Here is a 26,380-nt window from a genome sequence, read left to right on the forward strand (position 1 = left end):
TTATGAACCATGGTAACCGCACCGGATGGTGTTTTTGGGTGCTTTGTGGTGTTTGGGTGCTTTTGGGTGCTTTGGTGGTATTGGTACTGGTGCATCGATGCAATGCGTGCTGTCTCCTCCCTCCCGACAGGAATTTCTTTCTCTTGTTCCCTAAAAAGAAAAAGAAAAAAAAACACACAGGTCCTGGGTTGCGTTGTAAATAAGAAATCACGTCATTGTAAATAATGCTCCCCACCGTAAATGTATAGTTTCAGAATAATTCCGTAATTCGGTTAGCTGTGGGCTTGAGTCTGTTAGACAGGATGCAATGCAATAGGGGGACATACTTATTTGTGTTTTAAAATTGTCACACTCAGGGTCACGTTAATTGTAGAGGGAATTACACCTACATGTCACACTCAGTTAAGTCTAGTAGGCCCGAGGACGTGCCTGAAGAAAGGAGGGTGCAGTGTAACGATTTTGAGAAGTGTAACGGGTTTTGAGAAGTGTAACGGGTTTTGAGGAGTGTAACAATTTTGGAGGAAGGGTAACGGATGTGAAGAGTATGGTTTTGGTATGGTAACATCCTGGTAATGTAAATAATGGTCGCAGCCGTCCTCCTAATTAATTTCATAGAACATACACGCAGGTCACGATATATCTTTTAAATAGTGTATTTCCTTATTCCATGTAGGCTAAGTATGTGTTTTCCACTAGATTGACTTTGCATTGTATCAAACAAAATAAGCGTAGGCCCTTCCAATTTCCCCAAAACCTCCCTTCCATTTGCCTTCCGCATTTTGGTCGGTTTTTCTCTTCAACCACCATTGGCCACGAGGTAAGGTTGGAGAAGAAAGGCGTGGCTCCACCTCGTCAGAAGAGGGCAGGAGTGAACCGGCCCTAACAGCCAATCAACACCGCGGTGAGTGACCCGGTAGGCGTGCCCTCGGAGCCGGCGGCTTAATTCCGCCGGAGGTGATAAAAGCGACTGCAGGGGACTGCTTTACGAGTCCAGATGAGAGATGACTGGAGAGGAGCAACGAGGCTGCACCAAAGAGAGGCCTTGAGAGATACGCTGGGGGATGACCTGGAAGAGGAGCGCAATCCACCGCAAGCCCTACCTACCTACCTGCCTGCAATACCCCCCTGTCGTTGGAGAGACGCGCTGAACGGAGGGAGACGGCTCCACCCCAGGAAGAGGAGCAGGTGTGCCGAGCCAGCGCGTGACGGCCGCGGATACGCGACGGAGGTTTTCCCGCCAAAACCGCGAGGGGTGCTGCGGCCTCCGACTTTGCCTTCCTCTCAAGCAATCAACCTCAGCTATTCCTTCCTGCAATGTCCACCGTGTGAGTGTGAACGTCCTGTCCTACTCGTTTGTCTTGGGGATTAGGTAAATGAAATAGAATAAGTTAACGATGCACTGTGTGACTGCTCTTTTCCATCTATTGCTGTAAATAATATTGGTCGCTCTAAAATATTGCTTGTGTGTGTATAATAAATCTGTTCTTCCTCCAAACTCTGTCTTTCTTCTCTCTTCTTCTCTTTCGGTCGCTTTAGAGGTTTCCCAATTGAATATCTGTGGCGCGATTAGTCAACGTTCGGTTGGAATCGGGTTCTAATCGGGGAGTAACTGTTCGGACGCGGTTAAATACACCACCGCTCGGTAAAATAACATCCAAAAACCGTGTCCGTAACAATATATATATATATATATATATATATGTCGAGATCATGCCTTTTATTGTGCCTTATGTAATTGTGGTTTGCATTTAATAATGGTTGCTTTGTGAAAAGGATTAAGCTTACTATGTTCCCTCTTGTTTTGAACTATGTTTTATTGTCCAACTGTGCCAAAAAATGTAGAAAGATAGTGAAACCGCTTGCTCCGTTAGACCCCCTAGTGAAAACGCGTCTGTCTGTCCTTGACCAAAAGCCAACATGGAAGATAAGTTTTGAGAATGTCACGGTGCTCTTTCTCCCTCCCGCATCTTGCCCTTTGCTCATGCCAAAGAAGATAGGACAAGGGTGGGGGTACTGGTCAACGTTTCCCCCATTGTGTATTATACTGCTGAAACTTGCCAAAATTAGCGGAGATTTTTATCACACTCTGCAAGTATATAAGGAAGTTCTTTCTGTAAGGAACTCAGGAGTGTATGTGGCCATGCTGTTCATTTGTGAAGGGTATGACTCTTACACCCTCCACAGCGCTGTGATATTGGTTCATCATTAAATCTTGTTATCTCTTGAACTCAAGGTGTGGAACATGGTTCTATTCTCGACATATATATATATATATACAGTGAAACCTTGACTTACGAGTTTAATTCGTTCTGTGACCGAGCTCGTAACTCAATTTGCTCGTTTCTCAAATTAAATTTCCCCATTAAAAGGCATTGAAATGCTATTAATCCGTTCCAGCCCCCAAAAAACCACACCAATTTTTTTTGTTACGTGTTTTTAAATAAGAAAAATGTACTTTATAAATAACAAATAATGTATAAACAAGCACGACCTCGTATATACTGTTCATAATAAAAGAGAATGTTGTAGCGACCCATGGGTCCCCCAAGCAAGACCGGCATCAGAATCTCCTTGCTCCAGCCGGTGACGTCACCGGCGGGGATCCCCGGCGCCAGAGTGGCTGGTCACGTGACCGCCAAAGCGTCCCGCGCGTGCGGGTATAATGAGCTACACCTGTGGATCACGTGACCACCGAAGCACGCCTCGCTTGAGAGGCGTGGCTTTCGGTTTCGGTTTTTGGTTTTGCTTTATAAGGCAGCCCGATAAACGGGCTTTTTAGTGTTCCCGAGTTGGTTTTACGAATAAACATCTTCTCGGACGAGTTTGTGCCTTGTCATCCTTTTATCCGTATTCTGCTGGAGTCCAGACTCCTTCAATGTAAAGAAATAAACTGGTTTTATTAAGTGTTGTGGCGGACACGAAAGCACTGACGTGGTGACATCACCCCGCACACCAAGTGGGGGTGGGCCACGCCGAGGAGAGAGGCGTGGCCTCAGGATATAGACGGGGCGCGCAGCCTTGAGCTTTGAGCAGCTTAGTGCTGCAGTTTGAATAAAGACTTGTATGAACCGCGTTGCCCGCTTGCTCCTTGCGTAAGCATTAGCGCGCGCAGCATCGCGCTACAGTGTATTTACCTTGAAGATCAGACGAAGATGCTGGCGGAGGTGGAGGAGATAACTTTTGCCCTTTTCGCCACGCTTTCCTCGCTTTCACTTGCAGGGCGTTTCAATAAAAACCTGTCCAACGAGGTTTGTTTCTTCCTCCCTTTCAAAATGTTTCGAAAATTCTCCATCTCTTCATGGATAGAGGTCCGGAGCTTTGAAATAATCGTAACGCCCTTGGCTGGCGTTATAGCCTTTATCGACTCCTGCTTCAAAATCGTACATATCGTAGAAGTACTACGATCGTACTGCCTCACCAAGTCGACAACACGCACACCTCGCTCATGTTTTTCGACGATTGCGTGTTTTATATCCAAGCACATCATCCTCTTCTTCTTCTCAGTACTGCCCTTGGCACTCAATTTCTTAGGACCCATGGTTAAAACTAAGAAATTTTCCAAAATAACCAAAATGCGAAAACAAAGCAGCAGCGATATACGGCAGAGATGCTTGCACGGCAAGATAACCACGTGACCGGAACCCACCTGGTGGCGGGTGGCATAAGCTCGTAACTCAGATCTCGGCTCGCATCTCAAAGCAAAAAACCGCCCGAGCGACGGCTCGTATCTCGGAAAACTCATAAGTTGGTGCACTCGTAAGTCAAGGTTTCACTGTATATATATATATATATATATATATATATATATATATATATATATATATATATACATACAGTGAAACCTTGACTTACGAGTTTAATTCGTTCTGTGACCGAGCTCGTAACTCAATTTGCTCGTTTCTCAAATTAAATTTCCCCATTAAAATGCATTGAAATGCTATTAATCCGTTCCAGCCCCCAAAAAACCACACCAATTTTTTTTGTTACGTGTTTTTAAATAAGAAAAATGTACTTTATAAATAACAAATAATGTATAAACAAGCACGACCTCGTATATACTGTACGTAATAAGCGGCGTTACGCGCGCTGCTTGTAAACAAGGAGGAAGCGGACAACGCGGTAATTTGTAAGAGTCTTTATTCAAGAGCTCACTGTAACACTGGCGCGCTCCGGGCTGCGCGCCCGGTGTATATCCTGAGGCCACGCCTACCCCTCGGCGTGGCCCCCGCCCACTTGGTGCGCGGAATGATGTCACCACGCCAGTGAGCTTCCGTGTCCGCCACAATGTAAAGAAATAAACTGGTTTTATTAAGTGTATTTACCTTGAAGATCAGAGGAAGATGCTGGCGGAGGTGGAGGAGATAACTTTTGCCTTTTTCGCCACACTTTCCTCGCTTTCACTTGCAGGGCGTTTCAATAAAAACCTGTCCAACGAGGTTTGTTTCTTCCTCCCTTTCAAAATGTTTCGATCGTACTGCTACGATCGTACTGCTTCGCCAAGTCGACAACACGCACACCTCGCTCATGTTTTTCGACGATTGCGTGTTTTATATCCAAGCACATCATCCTCTTCTTCTTCTCAGTACTGCCCTTGGCACTCAATTTCTTAAGACCCATGGTTAAAACTAAGAAATTTTCCAAAATAACCAAAATGCGAAAACAAAGCAGCAGCGATATACGGCAGAGATGCTTGCACGGCAAGATAACCACGTGACCGGAACCCACCTGGTGGCGGGTGGCGTCAGCTCCAAAATAACCAAAATGCGAAAACAAAGCAGCAGCGATATACGGCAGAGATGCTTGCACGGCAAGATAACCACGTGACCGGAACCCACCTGGTGGCGGGTGGCGTCAGCTCGTAACTCAGATCTCGGCTCGCATCTCAAAGCAAAAAACCGCCCGAGCGACGGCTCGTATCTCGGAAAACTCGTAAGTTGGTGCACTCGTAAGTCAAGGTTTCACTGTATATATATATATATATATATATATATATATATATATATATATATATATATATATATATATATAATAATAATAATAATGCATTTATTTTATATAGCGCTTTTCAGGAAGCCCAAAGACGCTTTGACAGAGTGCAAAACATAACGCATAGCAAAACATAAAGACAATTGCAAAAAAAGAAGAATCAATAGGGAAATATTCAAAGCACAAAGGAGGGAGAAGGAGAGGAGATAGTCAGGGGTTAGATGCTGTGGGTTAAATGTTGAATGCAGTGTTGAACAGGTGGGTCTTGAGTGATGTTTTGAATGTGGTGAGTGAGGAGGAGTCTCTGATGGTGTGAGGTAGCGAGTTCCAGAGGGTGGGAGCAGCGATGGAGAAGGCCCTGTCCCCCCAGGATCTAAATTTGGTCCGGATGGGGGGGGTCAGGAGGTTGGTACCAGCAGAGCGGAGGTTGCGGGTGGGAGTGTGTCTGGAGAGGAGGTCAGCCAGGTAGGATGGGGCCAGGTTATGGAGGGCTTTGTAGGTCAAGAGGAGGATTTTGTACTGGATTCTCTGGGAGATGGGGAGCCAGTGAAGCTTGTAAAGGACGGGGGTGATGTGGTCACGGGTCCGGGAATGGGTGAGTAGACGGGCAGCGGAGTTCTGAATGTATTGGAGTTTATTGGTGATTGTTGAGGGTGAACCATAAAGGAGGCTATTGCAGTAGTCCAGACGGGAAGTGATGAAGGCGTGGATGAGGGTTTCTGCAGCCACAGAGGAGAGGGATGGACGGAGACGGGCGATGTTTTTCAGGTGGAAGAAGGCTGTCTTTGTGATCTGTTTAGTGTATTTGTCGAAGGAGAGGGTTTGGTCAAAGATGATGCCAAGATTCCGGATGTGAGGGGAGGTGGACACTGGGAAACCGTCGATGTTGAGGGCAAAGTTATGGGTGGACTTGGTGAGCGTTTTTGGGCCAATGATGATTATTTCAGATTTATCACAGTTAAGTTTGAGGAAGTTGATTTGAAGCCAGGATTTTATTTCAGTGATGCAGTTTGTCAGGATAGAGAGTGGGTGGCGGTGGAGATGGACTTGGTGGAGATGAAAAGCTGGATGTCATCGGCGAAGCAGTGGAATTGGAGACCATGACGGCGGATTAAGTGACCGAGGGGGGACAGGTAAAGGATAAAGAGGAGGGGGCCAAGAACTGAACCTTGGGGGACACCTTGGGGGAGGGGAGCAGTGGGGGATTTGCAGTTATTGATGGAGATGAACTGACGTCTGTCAGAGAGGTATGATTTAATCCAAGAGAGGGCAGTGCCGGTAATGTTAAAGGTGGTTTCAAGTCGGGTGAGGAGGATGGTGTGATCGATGGTGTCAAAGGCAGCGCTGAGGTCGAGGAGGATGAGAATGTTGAGGTTGCCAGCATCAGAGGAGAGGAGAAGGTCGTTGGTGATTTTGAGGAGAGCAGTTTCAGTACTGTGGTTGGACCGGAATCCGGATTGGAATGTTTCATACAGGTTATTGGCAGAGAGGTGATGCTTGAGTTGAGTGGCTACAGCGCGTTCCAAAACCTTTGACAGAAAGGGTAGGTTGGAGATGGGTCTGAAGTTATTTAGGGTGTCAGGGTTTAGTCCAGGTTTTTTCAGAATGGGGGTAACAGCAGCAATTTTGAGGGATGGTGGGACGATGCCTGTAGACAGGGAGGAGTTTATTGTTGCAATGATAAGTGGAGAAAGAGCAGGAAGGGAGGCCTTGACAAAGCTGGAGGGGATGGGGTCAAGAGTGCAGGTGGCAGTTTTCATTCCGATGAGGAGTTCAGAGAGGTCAGTAGGGGAGACTGGGGAGAATTGAGACAGGGGATGGCAGGATAAGGGGGGGCAGGTGGTTTGAGGGGGAGCGGGTGCGGCGGTGGTCAAGCTGTTGTAGATGTTTTCAATTTTGCGTTGGAAGAATGAAAGGAAGGAGATGCAGTTGTCTATTGTGAATGACTGGGTGGTGGTGTTCAGGGGGCTGAGGAGTTTGTTTATTGTAGAGAAGAGTGCTTTTGGGTTTCCGGAGCCAGAGTGGATAATTTGAGAGTAGTAGGCGGAGCGGGCGCGGGAGAGGGCATCTTTATAGTGTTGTATGTGGTCCTTGTAGGCCTGGGAGTGAACTGTGAGACCTGTTTTATTGCGGAGTCTTTCAAGTTGGCGAGCACGAGTTTTCATTAGGCGGAGCTCAGGGGTAAACCAGGGAGCAGAATGGGTGAAAGAAACTGTTTTGGTTTTTATAGGCGCAATTTGGTCAAGGCAGGAAGAGAGAGTGTGGTTGTAGTAGTCAGTGAGGTCAGAAGGGGTGTGGAGGTCAACGAAGGGAGAAGTGGACATTTTTTCAGAGAGGGTCGATGAGAATGAGGCAGGTGAAAAAGCGTTTAGCTTACGGAAGTTGATAGTGCGATAATGCCTTGGTGCTGGGGTGGGGATGTTGATGGTCAGAGTGATGGCTAGGTGGTCAGAGAGAGTGAGGTCGGAGCCAGAGAGATGGTGCAAAATTAGTCCAGTAGAGCAGACAAGGTCCAAAATGTGACAACGGTTATGGGTAGGAAAGTTGACATGTTGAGTGAGGTTAAAGCAGGTGAGTAAATCAGTGAAGTCAGTGGTTAGCGTGGAGTCAGTGGAGTCCATGTGGATATTGAAATCACCAAGGAGGAGGATTGAGGGGGAGAGGGAACATAGCTGGGTCAGAAAGTAGGAGAAGTCAGACAGGAATGATGGGTGTGGTTTGGGAGGGCGGTAGACAACAGCCATGACTGACTGTGTGTGACCAGAGAGTTTAAAAGCCAGGTGTTCAAATGATGGAGCAGATGAGATGGAGATGAGGTTATGGATAGTCAGGAGGGAGAAGATTATGGATATGGATATATATGATATATATATGATATATATATATATGATACAGGTTATGGATATATATATATATATATATACATATATATATATATATATATATATATATATACATATATACATACTGTATATATATATATATATATATTGTATATATATATATATAAATATATATATATATATAACTATACATATATAACTATATATATATATATATATATATATATATATATATATATATATATATACAGTATATAACTATAGAGTGATTTTTTTTTAATCCCCAAAAAACGAAGTTTTATTTATTTATTTATTTTTGTTGTTGTTGCCTAAAACACTCCCAGGCACTCACTGATGAACCTCTGAAAGTTTGACGAAGATCCGTTCAGCCATCTCTGAGAAAAATGGCGACAAAAACAGTCCAACGGCTCTCTTATATAGTGGATATATATGGGGGCGTACGCTGGATCAGCACGTCGTTACGTCCTTGGACAACTCCTCAGCACCATCGCGACACACACCACTGTGTGTGCTATGGAATCAGGTGTTTTTACGGCGGTCAGAGTGCAAATCCTGCCACCAACCTCCTTGAGGGAGGACCCAGTACCCTGGTACTCATTTCGCCGATCTCGGAAGGATGACAGGCTGAGTCAACCCCACTTGGTATTAATTCAACAGCTGAACGGGATTCGAACTCAGGATCTTAGGATCCCAAGCCCACCACCTTAACCATTAGGCCAACACCAGGTATACTATTGTACATATTGCATCATATCACTGGTTCATATCCCATCATCAAATCCCATCACTGGTTCACAAGTTAGCGCAGTGACATAATTCTTACCAAACGTGACCTTTGACCTCTTGACCCCATAATCAAATCTGTTTATATTTACATCATTATACATACTTTACCAAGTTTGGCTTCGTTCCCTTCAGCCATTCTTAAGTTATCTCCGTAAAAAGAACCTATCCTGAGGTCCTAGTACTCTGGCCTTTGAACTCTTGACCCCAAAAACAAATCAGTTCATTTTTGCATCATAATACATAATTGTACCAAGTTGGGTCAAAATCCCATGATTGGTTCACAAATTATACCAGTAACAGAGTTTTTACCTTACATGACCTCTAACCTTTGACCCCAAAATCGATTTATTTATTTATTTACCATTGAGAATGAGTGTGTCTGTCCCGACCATATATTTTCTACCCATTGAACTTTTGTCATCAAATCTTAAACAAACCTTTATTATGAGAATATGGAGAATACAAATGAATAAAATGTCCAATTTTTTTTTAACTCTCGTTTTCGTCAAGTTTAGTTTGATTACAAAGTGGATGCGGACGGGCTTTACATTTTGAAATTCTTTCGAGTTATTTTTTGGAATACGATAATGCAGCAACTTTAAGAAAGCCTCCAATTTTTAAATAAACTATTCACACTCAAACAAATTCAATCACTTCTTTCAACTCCAAAAGTCTGTGCATTCGAAGCAGATTAACTTGTACAGACTCACTTATTTACTCCGAGTGCGAGAGAAGCATTAACTGCATGAAACCCATACAATTTTTACCTTCTGATCGAAGTCTTCTCCCCAGCATTTGTATTTATATCGCTGACACCTAACAAAACAACAAACACTATATTTAAGACATCAAAGGTGTTTTTTTTGTTTACAACAAAGGTTTGTTTTTTTTGTATACAAGATCGAGGCTCATGAAAGAGCTAACATTAATCAGAAAAAGAAACAAACGAACACATATAAAACATATAAGGGGAGCGGTAGACAAGATGGGGAGAGAGGGGGGAGCACACAAGGACAACATTTGAGGGCAGGGACATTGGGAGATCTGTGGGAGGGAGAGGGCTTGGGGGGAGGAGGCGTGGGAAGGGAGGGGGGGGGGGGGGGGGGTGAGAGAAGTATAAAACACATGGACACTAACTTTCTGAGTCTGAGTTTCTGACTTGCACTGCCTGTGAACAATCGTTCTCCATTTCTTATCATCCCCAATGATTTAGGGTGGGAATGCGAAGGGATACAAAGTTACACTGCAAATCAAAATGCATGTTTATAAAAATACAAATAAATTCTCCCTAACACATGCATATTCTATAATTATTTACTTTATTTACATATATACAAGATCACCTATTTAACATTTTATTTCATTTACAGTAAGTATTTAGTGTGTCTAACAATGGCACCAATAAAAAGTATAATACGGAATATTTTGACCACAAGTGACAGAGAACGAAACAGCTGGATTTAAGCCTTCTTCATAGGTGGAATTCCATGCTTTAATGCAGCACTACTTGATGGATCAAAACCAGGCAAACAATAACCCATTACAATTATACTTTAGAACCCATTAGAATTACCCTTTTAGAACCAATTAAAATTACTCTTTAGAACCCATTAGAATTACCCTTTTAGAACCCATTAAAATGACTCTTTAGAACCCATTAGAATTACCATTTTAGAACCCATTAAAATTACTCTTTAGAACCCATTAGAATTACCCTTTTAGAACCCATTAAAATTACTCTTTAGAACCCATTATAATTACCCTATATAATTACCCTTTTAGAATTACCCTTTACAATTACACGTTTATAATTACCCTATATAATTACCCTTTAGCTTTAGCTAGAACCCTTTAGCTTTAACTAGAACCCTTTAGCTTTAGCTAGAACCCTTTAGCTTTAGCTAGAACCCTTTAGTTTTAACTAGAACCCTTTAGCTTTAGCTAGAACCCTTTAGCTTTAACTAGAACCCTTTAGCTTTAGCTAGAACCCTTTAACTTTAGCTAGAACCCTTTAGCTTTAACTAGAACCCTTTAGCTTTAACTAGAACCCTTTAGCTTTAGCTAGAACCCTTTAGCTTTAGCGAGAACCCTTTAGCTTTAGCGAGAACCCTTTAGCTTTAACTAGAACCCTTTAGCTTTCACAAGAACCCTTTAGCTTTAACTAGAACCCTTTAGCTTTGGCTAGAACTCTTTAACTTTGGCTAGAACCCTTTAGCTTTAACTAGAACCCTTTAAGCTTTAACTGGAACCCTTTAGCTTTAACTAGAACCCTTTAAGCTTTAACTGGAACCCTTTAGCTTTAGCTAGAACCCTTTAACTTTAGCTAGAACCCTTTAGCTTTAGCTAGAACCCTTTAGCTTTAGCTAGAACCATTTAGCTTTAACTAGAACCCTTTAGCTTTAGCTAGAACCCTTCAGCTTGAACCCTTTAGCTTTAACTAGAACCTTTTTTTTTTTTTTTTTTTTTGTAGACAAGATCGAGGCTCGTGAAAGAGCTAAAATCCTTTAGCTTCAGCTAGAACCCTTAAGCGAGAACCCTTTAGCTAGAACCCTTTAGCTTTAAATAGAACCCTTTAGCTTTAACTAGAACCCTTTAGCTTTAGCTAGAACCCTTTAGCTTTAGCTAGAACCCTTTAACTTTAGCTAGAACCCTTTAAGCTTTAACTAGAACCCTTTCGTTTTAGCTAGAGCCCTTTAACTTTAGCTAGAACCCTTTAGAACTAATAAATTATATGACTGAAAAATCCAGGCTTGCTTCTTTTTGGTAATTCATGTATGGTAGGGAAACCCGGAAGAGATCACGTAACATTTTAGAACACATTCAAATGACCCTTTAGAACCTTCTAGAATTACACTTTAGAACCCTTTAGAATTAAACATGGTGGGTTAGAAAGGTTCTTCTTTGCATTTTTGATGGACGGATGATGGACTGATGAAAGGAAGGACATAGCCAAATATTGAAGCAGCTTCATCGCTCAAAAATTATGCCAGAAGATGTAAAAGCCACTCAATTTTTCTTTCATAGAGAGAATAACAATGAAATGCTTTAAGAATTAAGACCGTTATTTTAAGTAATCACAGAAATGTACATCTCAACGTTTCGACGTTGTGTTGGCACAAATTGATCAACACTTAATGGCAAAGTTGAGACTGAGATTATACAAGCTCAGATCCATCAGTCGGCTCCATTAGCTAGTTTGGAACGTCTTGTTGCCAGAACCGGATCAAGCCTGAACCAGGCCCTGTGTCCACGTGAGTGACAGAAATCCAGTAAGGGAATAAACCAACAGGAAAGGAAGAGAGAGAAGGGGAGGAAACTGAAACTAGTAACTAAGAGCGTTGTGTTATGAAGAATTAATGAAGATCATGGATCAGGATGGTGCAACACCAACCGGATTCAATAACAAAATATGTATCCAAAATCTAGACCGCTAGAAAAGTGAGATCGTTGGGCTGATTCTTGATTGTATGGCTCGTTGCAAGTCCACGATCCAGGATACCATGCTGGCATGATGCAAATGTGGTTGCGAAGATACAGCATTATATCATATTGTTTACAACACACTTGCCCATTGTTGAGCCAAAACTATAAAGGGTTGTTTCATCATCTTCATCCCCTTGAATCCCCAGCGTCCCAGAAAATGTACTGAATAATGGATACCTGAATACATCCCTCCACTAAAGCAATTTCTACATTTCAAGGTCTCAGGATACTCTTCAATGCACCACATAATAAAAATAAATTAAGACAATTTTATAAACGCCCGTCGTGCGAAGTCCTTCCTTGGCACACCTGAGCTCCTCACCACATACAAGGCTTTCATCCGCAGCTCAATGGAATACTGCTCTCCCCTCTGGGCTGGTGCTCCTGCCTCACACCCAGCTCGTCTTCACGCTGTTGAAACCAAAGCATTCAGAATCAATGGAATCTCCCGCGATGAAGCTAACTCCAAGGGCCGCTCACTCACTCACCGCAGGCAGGTTGGTGGTCTTTCCGTCTTCTACCGACTCCTCTCTGGCCTTGCCCCCCCAGCTCTCTCTGGGCTCTGTCCAGCAAATATTCCTACAGGTCGCACAAGATCTGCCTGCAACCCTCTTATGGTTAAACTGCCAAAATCAAGACTCTCTGCTCACCTTCACTCCTTCATTCCTCTTTTCTCCCGCCTCTGGAACAAACTCCCTCACTCTCTTCAATCCCACTCCACCCTCCAGGTCTTTAAAACAGCTGTTCACCACCATCTCTTATCTTCCCCCATCCAAAACATTGATCTTTTCTATCCCCGCTAATTTCACCCCAATTCCACTTTTTTGAAATACCAACTTCTGTCCTGGAAGTCCTTGGTGTCCTTGTGTTTGATACTTCTGCCACCCTCCTCCCCCCAAGCCCTCTCCCTCCCACACATCTCCCTGCTCTTAAATGTTGTGTGCCCTCAAGTGTTTGTGTGCTTCCCCTTCTCTTGTCTTCCGCTCCCTCTTTTTATATATTTTGTTTGTCTGGTTGATTTGTTTGTGAAATAAATGTCAGCTCTTTCACGAGCCTTGATTCAGTATCCAAAAAAAAAAAAAAAAAAAAAAAAAAAGTAAATAAATAACATATCCTTCAGCGTGCGACATTGTCAGGGCACCTTCAGTGCCCAACGATCCCACTGTGCAGTACATGGAGATGGAATTGGGAGGGAGTGGTATAAAATAATTGATTGATTAATTGCATAAATAAAAAATAATCATAAAATAATTAATTTCTTACTCAATTCATTAATAGCATTCCTAAACCACCAGTGTTTCATCCGAATCTGTAACCTTTTTGAAAATAAAGTAAGCAAATCATCGAAAAATAAATAAATAATCGATTAATTGATCAATCAATGAATCAAAAATACCCTTTATAGCCAAATCACTTGGTCACTGTCGTGTACGGATTTTTTTTTTTTTTTTTTTTTTTTTTTTTGTATACTGAATCGAGGCTCGTGAAAGAGCTAAAAATCAGCTTCCTAGCTCAAAAGGTGCCTGAGATGTTGCTCAGATGAAAAATAAAATAAATAAGTGATTAATAATGAAACGAAATAAATAATAATGGTAAAATAATTAAATTATTAACCCTTTGAGTACGGATGACGTCCAGTGCCGCAACCCGCGAAAAAGTTTTGTGTACGGATGTTACTACACGTCATCGACTATACCTATAAATAGATCGTCAGTACGTGGTTGCATTCCCGTAATGCCAAATTAATCCCATACCGGGGGTATTTTTATCAAAAAAAAATCCCGTACTCAAAGGGTTAATCAATTGGTTAATAGAATACCTAAACCACCAGTGTTTCATCGGAATCTGTAACTTCTGTAATTAAGTAATTGATCGAAAAATAAATAAATAATCGATTAATTGATTAATCAATGAATCAAAAATACCCTTTATAGCCAAATCACTTGGCCACTGTCATATCCAAATAACAGCTTCCGAGCTCAAAAGGTGCCTGAGATATTGCCCAGATGAGAAAGAAAATAACTAAGTAATTAATAAATCGATAATAATTAAGTAATTAACCAATTAATTGATGAATCAAAAAATAAAAAATACAGTTTTTTGCGAAAACACGTGCTCACTGTTGTGCCAGAATTTCAGCTTCCTAGATCAAAGCATGGCTGAGATATCGCCTGGACAAACAAGAAACCAAACGGAGTGAAAACTGAGTACGCCCTTTCAGCATGCGTCATTTTCAGCGATTGACGTTGTGCATCACCCGGAGATGGAATAGGGAATAGGGATTGCACTGGGCAATAAAAACAAATTACAGTTCAATGACTTACTATACTACAAGTAAAACTGCTGGGATTATGAACATCATATCTACCTGGACTGCACATATCCGTGCATTCATGACTTGTGAGCTTGGAGATAGTTTCTTGGTTCAGGCATACATCCAAATGGGTGTTGAAGGCTTGCAGATCTGCCCACGGTTGACTACAATGGCAAACTGGACAAGTTATTGATGGTGCCTCACAAGCAGCAGGATCGGCAAAGCTTCCTGGAGACACAATGGCATCGGGCAAAAGTCCTGCACTCTCACCCTCTGCACAACTGCACCAACTCACAGTCTGCTGACAACTGTCACAACACGTTTCTGATTCTGAGACCTCCTTCCTTGTTGAATTTCCTTGCGATGCAAATGTACAATATCCTTCCTCCTGATGAGCTTCCGAGGTAGAAAGATCCTTTTCTGAAGGAAGAATGTGGTTTTGGTCATCACTTTCGTTTCTGCAGCAAACATAATTTAGCAATCCAGAATTGCAGGCTGGAGAAGAGAGGTGTTTACTGGGAACATCATTGGAATAAACTGTTAAGCCAAGACAATGATCAATGTGCATGTTGAAGTTATAAAGGCCTTTACAATTTTGTTTTTGCAAACACACAGGGCAAACGAGCCCAGCTTCCTTTGTTTCTCCACAATTCTTTTTGTCCTGTATGGCAGTCCTTTGGAGAGAGCCATCAGGCACTTCACCTGCACACCTTGATGTGAACACATCATGTAGGGCAGCTTCATCTTTCCTTGCTGCTTCAACCCTCTGGAAGAACGACAGTGGTTTTTGGCCCACATGTTGGGGACATGTTGTCCTGGATTCCTGCTGCAAGAAAGAACAAGACTCGTCCTTCTTTTCGATGTTCAGGAAGGCATTGATGGATTTCTGTTGCTTCTTCAGGTCCATCCGGTCAACAAAACTTGACAACCGCACACCTGCACAATCACACAAAATAACATTAGATACTGGTTAGTTTGGGAGGCTTAAGTACAATCCTGGAAAAAAAGATTTTCCAGGAAGCTGTTGAGAAGATTGAAGTTAAAATCAAAAATTAGTCACAATAGCTGTCATTGAGAAGGTGAAGCATGATTAGACTGCTTTCAGGTATTACAAATGAGTGGTTGAGTATGAATACCACAATCCTCAATTTATTGAAGACTAGCCGAATGCACCCGGCGATGCCCGGGTTCTTTTTGAATGAATTTACTACTATAATTCAGCTTTTACTCGCGGCCGTAGAAGATTGACTACAATAATTCAGCTTTTACTCACGGCCGTAGAAGATTGACTACTATAATTCAGCTCAGCTTTTAATTGCCAAATGGGCCAAGCCCGGCCGAGGTGAGCATCGACCGGCCTCGCCACCTAGCCTATAACCTTCCCGGGGCCCGTCCCGACATTTTTAGTTCTTTTTGAATGAATTTACTACTATAATTCAGCTTTTACTCGCAGTCGTAGAAGATTGACTACTATAATTCAGCTCAGCTTTAAATTGCGAAATGGGCCCGGCTCGGCCGAGGTGGGCATCGACCGGCCGCGGCACCTAGCCTATAACCTTCCCAGGGCCCGTCCCGACATTTTTAGTTCGTTTTGAATGAATTTACTACTATAATTCAGCTTTTACTCGCGGCCGTAGAAGATTGACTACTATAATTCAGCTCAGCTTTTAATTGCAAAATGGGCCCGGCCCGGCAGAGTTGGGCCTCGACCGGCCTCGCCACCTAGCCTATAACCTTCCCGGGGCCCGTCCTGACATTTTTAGTTCTTTTTGAATGAATTTACTACTATAATTCAGCTTTTACTCGCGGCCGTAGAAGATTGACTACTATAATTCAGCTCAGCTTTTACTTGCGAAATGGGCCCAGCCCGGCCGAGGTGGGCCTCGACTGGCCTTGCCACCTAGACTATGACCTTCCCGGGGCCCGTCTCGACATTTTTAGTTCTTTTTGAATGAATTTACTACTATAATTCAGCTTTTACTCGTGGCCGTAGAAGATTGACTACTATAATTCAGCTCAGCTTTTAATTGCGAAATGGGCCCAGCCCGGCCGAGGTGGGCATCGACTGGCCTCGCCACCTAGCCTAAAACCTTCCCGGGGCCCGTCCCGACATTTTTTGTTTTAGAGGTTTCCTCCTATCTATCACCGTTCAGGAGATTAGCACGTGCAGACAAACAAACAAACAAAAACTTTCTTTTTTATATATAGAAGATAGATTTTCGCAAAGCAATGATTATATCAATTGCAAAAGTTACTTTTGTGCTAAGTCACGGTACTCTTAAAATGACTTTCTTGAATAACATGCATTTCCTACAACCAACGCGGTCCTGCGATTAAAGTGTTATTAACAATACAGATTGAACTTTAAAATGAATGTTACCCATGAGCCTTAGACGAAGTGGCTGTGGCTGCACACTCTCTATCTCGATCTTGAGTAGATCTAGTGCTGTAGCAAATAGCTCTTCTTCTGACGACATCGTGCTTGGCGAAGAAACCGCTCTCGTTTTAACCTCGAAGTTGATATTCTTGATCTTGAGTGTAACGGTGCGACCCTGAAGAACCAGATTACAAAAGTACAGGAAAAAAGCAATTTTGAAGCAATAAGGAGGTGTAGGTTTGTGGATTTTATACAAACTACTGACAGGTAGTCTTTACGAGCATCACCTTGGCACTTCCCATGAGCTCTGATGAAACGAAAGTTTGGGGAGAATCTTATCAGGTCCAATGAGAAATATCAATTTTAGCAATTATCAATTGTTGACAAGATTTCTCTGTGTAGTGTTGGTAACCAAAACTTATATCAAGTGCTTATACTTTTAATACCTATGCTGAAAATCAACATGGTGGCAAGTGAGGTAAGTCGAGGGTGGAACATAATACGTTGAATCAATTGAAACCAGCGATAAGGATTATCCAATCTCATTATCATTTAACACGTTGAAACTGATTTTACCAGGTATTAAGCACACACATTTTCAAGCAACGTACAATATGTGGAATCTCAATAAAACCATCTGAGCCACACAAGTTACAAAGCAAGTTGTTCAACCCAGGTGTATTGTTATAGTTATGTTTGAACATGCTGACTTGGCCACAATTCCTACCTGAAGACCCTCTTCCTGCACTTCCTTTGCTAAGTCGCTACAAAGCTTCTGGCAAAGGCTGTACAGCTCTTCAGGCTTGCTGATTTCACTGAATGTCCTAGCATGCATGAAAGGTAAACAGTTTGTATTTACATAAAATAGGAGGCCACATATATATTACATATGCTTAAATGTTGAAAAATTGAACTCTATGGTAAACACAGATTATACATTACACCGGGCAATACATTCCAACACTTATCGCAGCGCAAATGTATGGGCATTTAGGCAATGTAAAAAAACAACACACACACACACACACACACACACACACACACACACACACACACACACACACACACACACACACACACACACACACACACACACACACACACACACACCAAGATGGCGGTGAGGGGAGGCAACGCGCTTCGCCGCCTCCCACTTGGCAGGGACCGAAGACTGCACCGAATAACATCTTCGATGGGAGCAAAGACCGCACCGAGGGTGCTTCCCTCCCCTTCCCATGTGACTCTCTACCTACTTGTGTTCATAATATACAAATGGCACTGAAGTGAATGGTTGTAGTAAAGCTGCAATCTTAAAAAAGCAGAGTTTAAACCCAATGCAATATTTGAGGTGCTCTTTAAAAATTGTGTTGACTGTGTTCACTTTAGCATTTCAAAAGTCCCTCCTACCCTGTCCTCCCTTTCTCCCCCACAAAAAATGTGTTTCTGATTTCATAGCAGAAAAATATACTTGGTTAATGTGCTGGCAGGTTACAGTCAGGTTCACTATGTTTTTTCGTTCAAAAATTTTGGAGATTAGCAAAACTATACATTTTTGGAATATTCAGAGCATGAGGAATCCAAAAATTAATGTTTACATTTGCATAGACACCTTTGCGAAAATGACACTCAGGACAGTGATGAAGATCTGTAAAAGCATATTCATGAACGGTATAGACCTCGTAGATCCTGTGTATAGGACTTATAGTTCAATCTGATACTAACAAGGCTGCTTTCTTGCTTTATAAACCCATACCTATAACTTCAAAGGACTTGCAATATCATGTATTATGTAATACAGTTATATCACAAATATAAAGACAATGGTTTTCAATTACCTTTGTTTGTTGCTTTTCTATAATCCTGAGCACTATTTTGAGGCCTTTATTGGATTCCTTGACCCAGAAAACATAGGATTAGCATATTGTTATGAATTTGGTAGAGCAACATCTAGAGCTAGGTAGATCTGAATAGGTAGGTATTCGGCTGTCGTGACAGGGACTCTACATGTAATAAGTTCTTGATGTTTAGGCGTTTGTCGGGGGAAGATGTATGATTGTGGACCTACCTGGAGGTTCGAGTGTTAAATAGTGAGGGATTAAAGGTAACGCCCCTGTGAGTCTCACCTAGTAGTCAAACCTTTGTCCATTATGGCACTGCAAACCACATAAACATTAGTTAGGTCCTTAGCGCAACATTAAATAATTCCTTTCCCTGACAATGACTTCGGAATAAATGGACAGGAAACCAGGCCAAAAACACCGCCACAATACACCGCCACCGTTTACACCTCCAAGGCCTACAAACCTCGCCTGGCACGTGTTACACAAGAACCGCGGGGTCGGGGACGGGAGATGTCAGGAGTGGGATGCCGCAGAGGGCGTGACCTGGGCGAGCCGGCGAGTTGGGAGGCTTTTGATTGGCTGAGGAGTGCGCCAATGTGACGTCATCGGCCAGAGATATTAGCGACGGTCGGACGCCATTTCAGGAGTTGGTGGAGAGTTCGTTCGCACACAGGGCACACAGGACTCAGCAGAGGCAGCATTTCGTGGGAGCAGTTCGTTGAACAGTTGGCACTGAACAGTTGGCACTGAACAGTTGGCACTTGGCTGCCAGCACTCCCGCAGAGAGTCGAGTCGAGTGGCTATCAAAGGAGTCCTTCCTGTCCCTGGTCAAGTGGAGTTTGTGCCCGCGTTGGAGGTCGTCGACGCATGGTGCTTTTTGGTGCGTGGTGCTCGGCCTTGTGGGACTTGGAGCGAGGGACCTCGTGGTGTGCGATCGGGCCGAAAGGAGCGGTGTTGGACGGCCGCCACAAAGACGACGAAAGACAGACAAGATAAGCCCGCATCCGCGTACATTTTGAACGACGTGACGTATTCTTTTCGTAATTCATCTCCCTCGTTTTGTGTTTGCTGTCAGTCGTGTGGGGACGTCCCGATCTAGGATATTAGATTTACCGGCGGGCTTTTTCACTGGCTTTACTTTTCCATAATAAATCCTTGTATTATTTTCTGTATATATCTGAACGCAGTTTCCTGGGTGTTTCATTTTAATAGATAAGGCGGCGGGGGGGGAGCTTCGCCGTGTCCGCCATTCCGCGCGTTTAACTTTGTGTTGAGTTTGAATCCGCTATTGAGTTTTCGCCTCGGGAGTGTAAGTCTCGCAATCGGCCATCCGTAACTGTGGTGTTAATCACGGTTGCGTGACAAGTGGTGTCAGGAGTGTAGGATCCGAATCCGTCGGACAAATTTTTTTTTGTCCGCGGCGAGACATCGACACGGTCGGGCGTACATTGCGCCCGACGTTCGAACGCAAAATTTGTATAGGCGAGGCGGAGAAATTTAATAATCAATTGGGCAAACGGAGCGCGATATCGCGTCTTCGTCAAATTTAAATTGTGTTTTTGGAATTGAAATAAATACGCGCGCGGGGAACGACCTTCCGAAAAGCGGATGTCGGAGGTCGACGAATTGGAGGTACGCAGTGAGGCCTCCGTCAGCGTCGGGAGTGAGCCGGAAATGGGGGATATGGAGGATAGCGTTGGAACTTTCCCCGCCGCTGGGACGGCCCCGATAGATCTCCAGACCATAGTAAATTTAATAAATGCTCAGAGGGCCGATAGTGAGCGAGCCAGTCGGGAATTGAATGACAAAATTGAAGGAATGGAAAGAAAAATGGAGTCCCAGGGGAAGGAATGTAGGGAAGGAATGAAGGGAATGGGTGATCGATTGGAGGAACAAATTGAAGGGATGGAAAATAAAATGGAGTCGCAGGGGAAGGAATGGAGGAATGAAATAAAGGAAAGGAATGAACAATTGGAAGGAAAAATTGGGGAAATGGCACAGCAGCTGGGGGAACGAATTGATGGCATAGAAGGGAGAGTGCAAAACCAAATTACGGACAGACTGGGGAAATTTGAGGGTAAAGTAGAAACTCAAATGGGGGAGATGGAAAAAGCCATAGGGGTGGAAATTGAATTGAAACGGGAAGAATTAATGTCAAAAATAGAGGAGGGCGTGACCCAGGCTGTCCAAATGGGGGAAAAGTTGGAGGGTCAGATTGGTGCCACAAATGCTCGAATTGATAAAGCAAATGGGGAATGTTTCCCACATTCTGGCCTGGTTGTTTATTGGGACCGTGTGGATGTCACAACACCCCAACCGGGGGATGAATTTGGAATTGTGCAGCACCAGGGCGGTGGTGCGGAGCAAGAGGGGGTAGAGTTTTTGGGGGTCCATGCGATGGAGCCGGACCAGGTATTTATTGGGGATATTGATCAAAGCCTGGCGGGGCCAGGAATGATTTGTAATGATGAGGATGATTTGATCCAGCGGCTGGAGACCTGTGACAGTCCCATGGAGGTAGAGCTTGTTCAGGCCCAAAGGAGCCTGGGTGATGAGGTGAGTTGGTCCGAGGAGGTGGTTGGAATGACCGAGGGGACGCTCACTGTACACTGCTATTTGGAAACAGAGGCTCCAAAATTGGACAACCAGTTGGGGGAGTGTGTTGGCTCCGGGCTGGATTTGGATCTTGGAGGATCGGGAGATAGAGCTTCTGGAGATTTGGTCCCTGTAGGGAATTTGGATCAACTGCAGGGAGGGGCAGAACAACCGGTGGTAGAGGTTGTTCCCTGCAGCTGCGGTTTGGCAGTGGGAATGAAAATTTGTAAAAGAAAATTTAAAATAAAATTACAATGGGAAATTGATTTGGAGCAGCCATGGTGGGGATTGGTCCCCGGGCTGCGGGATTTGGACATGGAGAGGTCATGGGTGATGGCCTCGGGCAAACGTTGCCCCTGTCAAAATTTGGGTATGCCAGCCAGCTGGGGGGCTGTGATGGCGAGATTTGGACGTGGGGTCCAGCCTTGGGTGTCGAGGTACGACCTGGGTCCCACGGGGGGTCTGGTGGAGTGTGGCGTCCCTTGTCCGTCGGGGCGCCGTCCGAGCTGGTGGCTCGGGCCGGCGGGGTCACCGGACCCTGGTGGGGGTTAAGACCTCCAGGGAGGTCCGAGGTGGTTTCTCAAGCCTGGGATGGCAAATATTGAGGACCACTAGGGGGAGATGTTGTGGGTCGCGCTTTGGTGGTGGCACTACGGACGGCCAACTTGGGACTGATGTGGTGACCACCTGGGCATGCGGCCTGGCACTCTCCTCCAGGGACTCTGGGACAACCAGCATGTGGTGACCTGGCATGGTGGTTGGTCTATGGACGCGGGTCAAACCGAATGGACAGGGATGGAGATAGCCTGCCGGACAACCATTGGGGCATCTGTGGAACGTGATGGTGTGAGTGACCCTCCACAGATGCTCCGTTATGATTTATGGACTCTCGGGTTGGGAAGAGAGCCATGGGGATGTGAATCGGGAGATGTGTAACGAGCCGAGCATATGGGCCATGCTCGGCTGGCATGTGTATGGCAAAGCATCCTTCTTTGGTGAGGTTAGTGAAATGTGACAAATGTTTGGCATGGGTAATCTGTGGGTTAGATGGAAATTTAAGGGTGGATTTTGAAATGCCATGGTGGACACTGTACAGTGACGCCATTATTGATCCAGGTGTGTAGACCAAAGTGTTGGAGGCTGTGATGAAATTAATAGGGTAGCAAGACACAGCTTTCAACTGGTTGCGGGGGCAACTGTGCTGATATTTGGGACGCGGGATCCTGGGGATGCAGTTGTGTAGCCTGAGGGTCAACGTGGTGCTGTGCATGTCCGAGGTGTGTGGACCATGTCTTCTGGGTGGGTCTCCTGGTGGAGCATGGCTGTTGACTGGGCCTTGGTGTGGTCAAGTGTGGGTGAGCACTGGGGGGGCTGCAGTTCTGTAGTCGGACTGGGGGATGATGGAGAGGTGCAGGGGACGTGGCTGTAGGGATGCCACGCACTGCGACCGTGCCCCCCAGGGCCGAGGTTGTGTGTGCGGTAGTGTGTGTTGTGGCAGCAAGTGCTCACCACATTGGCCAGCTGGGGCTGCTGCAGCTGTGTTCCTCGCAGGGGGGCCGAAGGATGGATGGTGGGTCGCACCCTTATGGACACTCATGGGCCATGTTGGCGTTTTGACTGCTCACCTTGTCCCGGTGACCCTTGCACGGTAGAGGTGCAGAGCTGTCGTGGCCACAGGTAGTTGTGTAGCGATGATCACCGTTGGATGCGGATCCACATACCTGCCAGTGTAGGGGGGGACAAAAGAGATATTTGGAAGTATTTGGTAGGCCCAATGTGAAATTTTGGGAATTGTATGGGTGGATTGCACTTTGGACCTGACCAACCTGCAACTACCTGCACTTGAGGTGAGTGTTTTAAGGAGTATGTCCCAGGCTTCAGGATTTGCTTTGGGAGATTGGGGACATGTAATTTGGAGTTGGGAGGCGGGTGAGAGTGATGACATGGCCGGTGAGGGGATGGAATGGGAGCCACAGTGTCTTGTGGGTGGCGTATGTTTTTGTATTGTGGTTAGGTGTTTTGATGTGGTCGTGAGAGTGGAACCTGGAGAGTGAGTGATGATTATTGGATATAATGAGGGGCGATACTTGTGCTTTTAGAAATGTGTGATGGTTTAAATGTGAACTGGGGGATTTCACATGTGGCAGGCCATGGCAAGCCTTGTAACACCTTTTACACCAAGAATTGTACTGAATTGTGCTGAGTTGTGTGGAGAATTGAATGGCAGCGGGGGAGGAAGTGTGTTTTGGGGTCTTGTGGGTGGGGAAGGTGTGTGTGTCCGCAGGTACAGAGCAAGCTCTGAGGAGCGATGCCTGCGGGCCCCCCTCTGCGGCAATTACCCCTGGCAGCCGGTGGTAACTGGAAATTGGAGCTCGTCGGTGGAGGGTCTGGTTGGGCGCCGCGGGGTGAGGAAGTCCCCCGGTGACCCGTGTTGCTGCGCGAAAGCAGGAGGCAAAGGAGCCTGGTGTGTGTGGAGACCCTCACCGGCGAGGTAACGGCGAAAAGGGGCTGTTGGGCTGTCACGGGGCCAAGAGGTAAAGGGGGGGGGGGCAATGAACTTGTAAGTCGGTTGACTTGTTTTTGGGACTGCGGGCACCACAGCCTGATGCGCCCCCACCATCTTTTTGTGCGGTACCTCCCTGCTGCCTAGTTGAGGAATGCACACACACGTGAATGACATCAATGCCATGGTCCTGCAGGGGGTGTATTGAAATAAGTGCTTTGTTGATTTTTGAAATGCCTTGATGACCTAGGAATGCGAATGAGTGGTTAAGGGGTCTGTGTTGCGTGAATGTGGGCGAAATCCACCGAGCCGTGTCACTCACCTGTAACATCTGGACAGGGCCCGTGGAAATTTAGGGGGATGCATTGGGGATGGCCCCGCAGGTAAGGTTGAGTCTTGTGGCATCCACCGGGGGACGCGGTCTGTAGACCGGGGTATGTACAAAGGTTAGAGTTTTGAGTTTTGGAAAGATGGTTAAGTTTTGTGGTTAAGTTAGTGTTGTGTGTTGTTTGTTTCCTCCCTCCACAGGAACAACGAAGACAATGTACATACTTGTATGATGGTTAAGGGGTTCAGCATGTTAAGGAAGTGTAGGTAGGTAGTCCGACTCACTTCCCACAGCCCTTCCTGATTTATTTCATAGGTTAATTAAGTGTGTGACAGTAAGTGTTAAGGCTGGAATGGTAGCGCCTGCGGTGAACCTTGCAGGAGCTATGGTTCCAGGGGGGGGGGCTGTGTTATGAATTTGGTAGAGCAACATCTAGAGCTAGGTAGATCTGAATAGGTAGGTATTCGGCTGTCGTGACAGGGACTCTACATGTAATAAGTTCTTGATGTTTAGGCGTTTGTCGGGGGAAGATGTATGATTGTGGACCTACCTGGAGGTTCGAGTGTTAAATAGTGAGGGATTAAAGGTAACGCCCCTGTGAGTCTCACCTAGTAGTCAAACCTTTGTCCATTATGGCACTGCAAACCACATAAACATTAGTTAGGTCCTTAGCGCAACATTAAATAATTCCTTTCCCTGACAATGACTTCGGAATAAATGGACAGGAAACCAGGCCAAAAACACCGCCACAATACACCGCCACCGTTTACACCTCCAAGGCCTACAAACCTCGCCTGGCACGTGTTACACAAGAACCGCGGGGTCGGGGACGGGAGATGTCAGGAGTGGGATGCCGCAGAGGGCGTGACCTGGGCGAGCCGGCGAGTTGGGAGGCTTTTGATTGGCTGAGGAGTGCGCCAATGTGACGTCATCGGCCAGAGATATTAGCGACGGTCGGACGCCATTTCAGGAGTTGGTGGAGAGTTCGTTCGCACACAGGGCACACAGGACTCAGCAGAGGCAGCATTTCGTGGGAGCAGTTCGTTGAACAGTTGGCACTGAACAGTTGGCACTGAACAGTTGGCACTTGGCTGCCAGCACTCCCGCAGAGAGTCGAGTCGAGTGGCTATCAAAGGAGTCCTTCCTGTCCCTGGTCAAGTGGAGTTTGTGCCCGCGTTGGAGGTCGTCGACGCCTGGTGCTTTTTGGTGCGTGGTGCTCGGCCTTGTGGGACTTGGAGCGAGGGACCTCGTGGTGTGCGATCGGGCCGAAAGGAGCGGTGTTGGACGGCCGCCACAAAGACGACGAAAGACAGACAAGATAAGCCCGCATCCGCGTACATTTTGAACGACGTGACGTATTCTTTTCGTAATTCATCTCCCTCGTTTTGTGTTTGCTGTCAGTCGTGTGGGGACGTCCCGATCTAGGATATTAGATTTACCGGCGGGCTTTTTCACTGGCTTTACTTTTCCATAATAAATCCTTGTATTATTTTCTGTATATATCTGAACGCAGTTTCCTGGGTGTTTCATTTTAATAGATAAGGCGGCGGGGGGGGAGCTTCGCCGTGTCCGCCATTCCGCGCGTTTAACTTTGTGTTGAGTTTGAATCCGCTATTGAGTTTTCGCCTCGGGAGTGTAAGTCTCGCAATCGGCCATCCGTAACTGTGGTGTTAATCACGGTTGCGTGACAATATTTAATGAAGTTTCTAGGTTGACTAGAAGCCGAGATCGCGCAAAATATGTATTTTATGGCGGCAATTTTGAAAATCCAAAATAGCGGCTATGCAGGTGTCTGTGCAAATGCCAACATTGATTTTCGGATTCTCCATGCTCTGATGATTCCAAAAATGTACAGGTTTGCTAATCCCAAAATTTTGAACGAAATTATATTTGTTAACATAGTGAACCTGACTATCTTCATCACTGTCCTGAGTGTCATTTTCGCAAAGGTGTCTACGCAAATGCCAGCATTAATTTTTGGATTCCTCATGCTCTGAATATTCCAAAAATGTATAGTTTTGCTAATCTTCAAAAATTTTGAACGAAATTATATTTGTTAACATAGTGAACCTGACTAATAGCTTAGAGGTTTGTGCGCTCACTGCTGAGCTGCATAGCCTGCGTTTGAATGTCACCCCAGATATAAACTGTCATCTTAGTGTTTCACATGCAGGGCGAGGCATCAATGAGTGTATAATTTCTTGGATGGAGGTTAATGCTGGGTGGCTCGTCTGCTAGCATTATTAGATGGTGGATGTTGCTTAGCATCCCATCAGGCTGTGGAATTATCCATGGCTTGTGGC

General features: G+C 45.0%; 1 protein-coding gene across 2 annotated transcripts in view; it reads right to left on the bottom strand.

The window, feature by feature from the left end:
• Positions 1–26,380, bottom strand: part of POLK (DNA polymerase kappa) — a 106,536-nt gene that overhangs the window by 25,154 nt on the left and 55,002 nt on the right. For both annotated transcript variants that reach the window (XM_078781861.1, XM_078781860.1), the window contains 4 exons: positions 17,538–17,634; positions 16,814–16,985; positions 14,488–15,369; positions 9,404–9,452 (listed from right to left, as the gene is read on the bottom strand). In XM_078781861.1, coding sequence (XP_078637987.1) covers positions 9,404–9,452; positions 14,488–15,369; positions 16,814–16,985; positions 17,538–17,634 — 1,200 coding nt within the window. The remainder of the gene's footprint in view (positions 1–9,403; positions 9,453–14,487; positions 15,370–16,813; positions 16,986–17,537; positions 17,635–26,380) is intronic.

Source organism: Myxine glutinosa, chromosome 7 (assembly GCF_964187855.1).
Source record: "Myxine glutinosa chromosome 7, kmMyxGlut1.1, whole genome shotgun sequence".
Classification (NCBI taxonomy): domain Eukaryota; kingdom Metazoa; phylum Chordata; class Myxini; order Myxiniformes; family Myxinidae; genus Myxine; species Myxine glutinosa.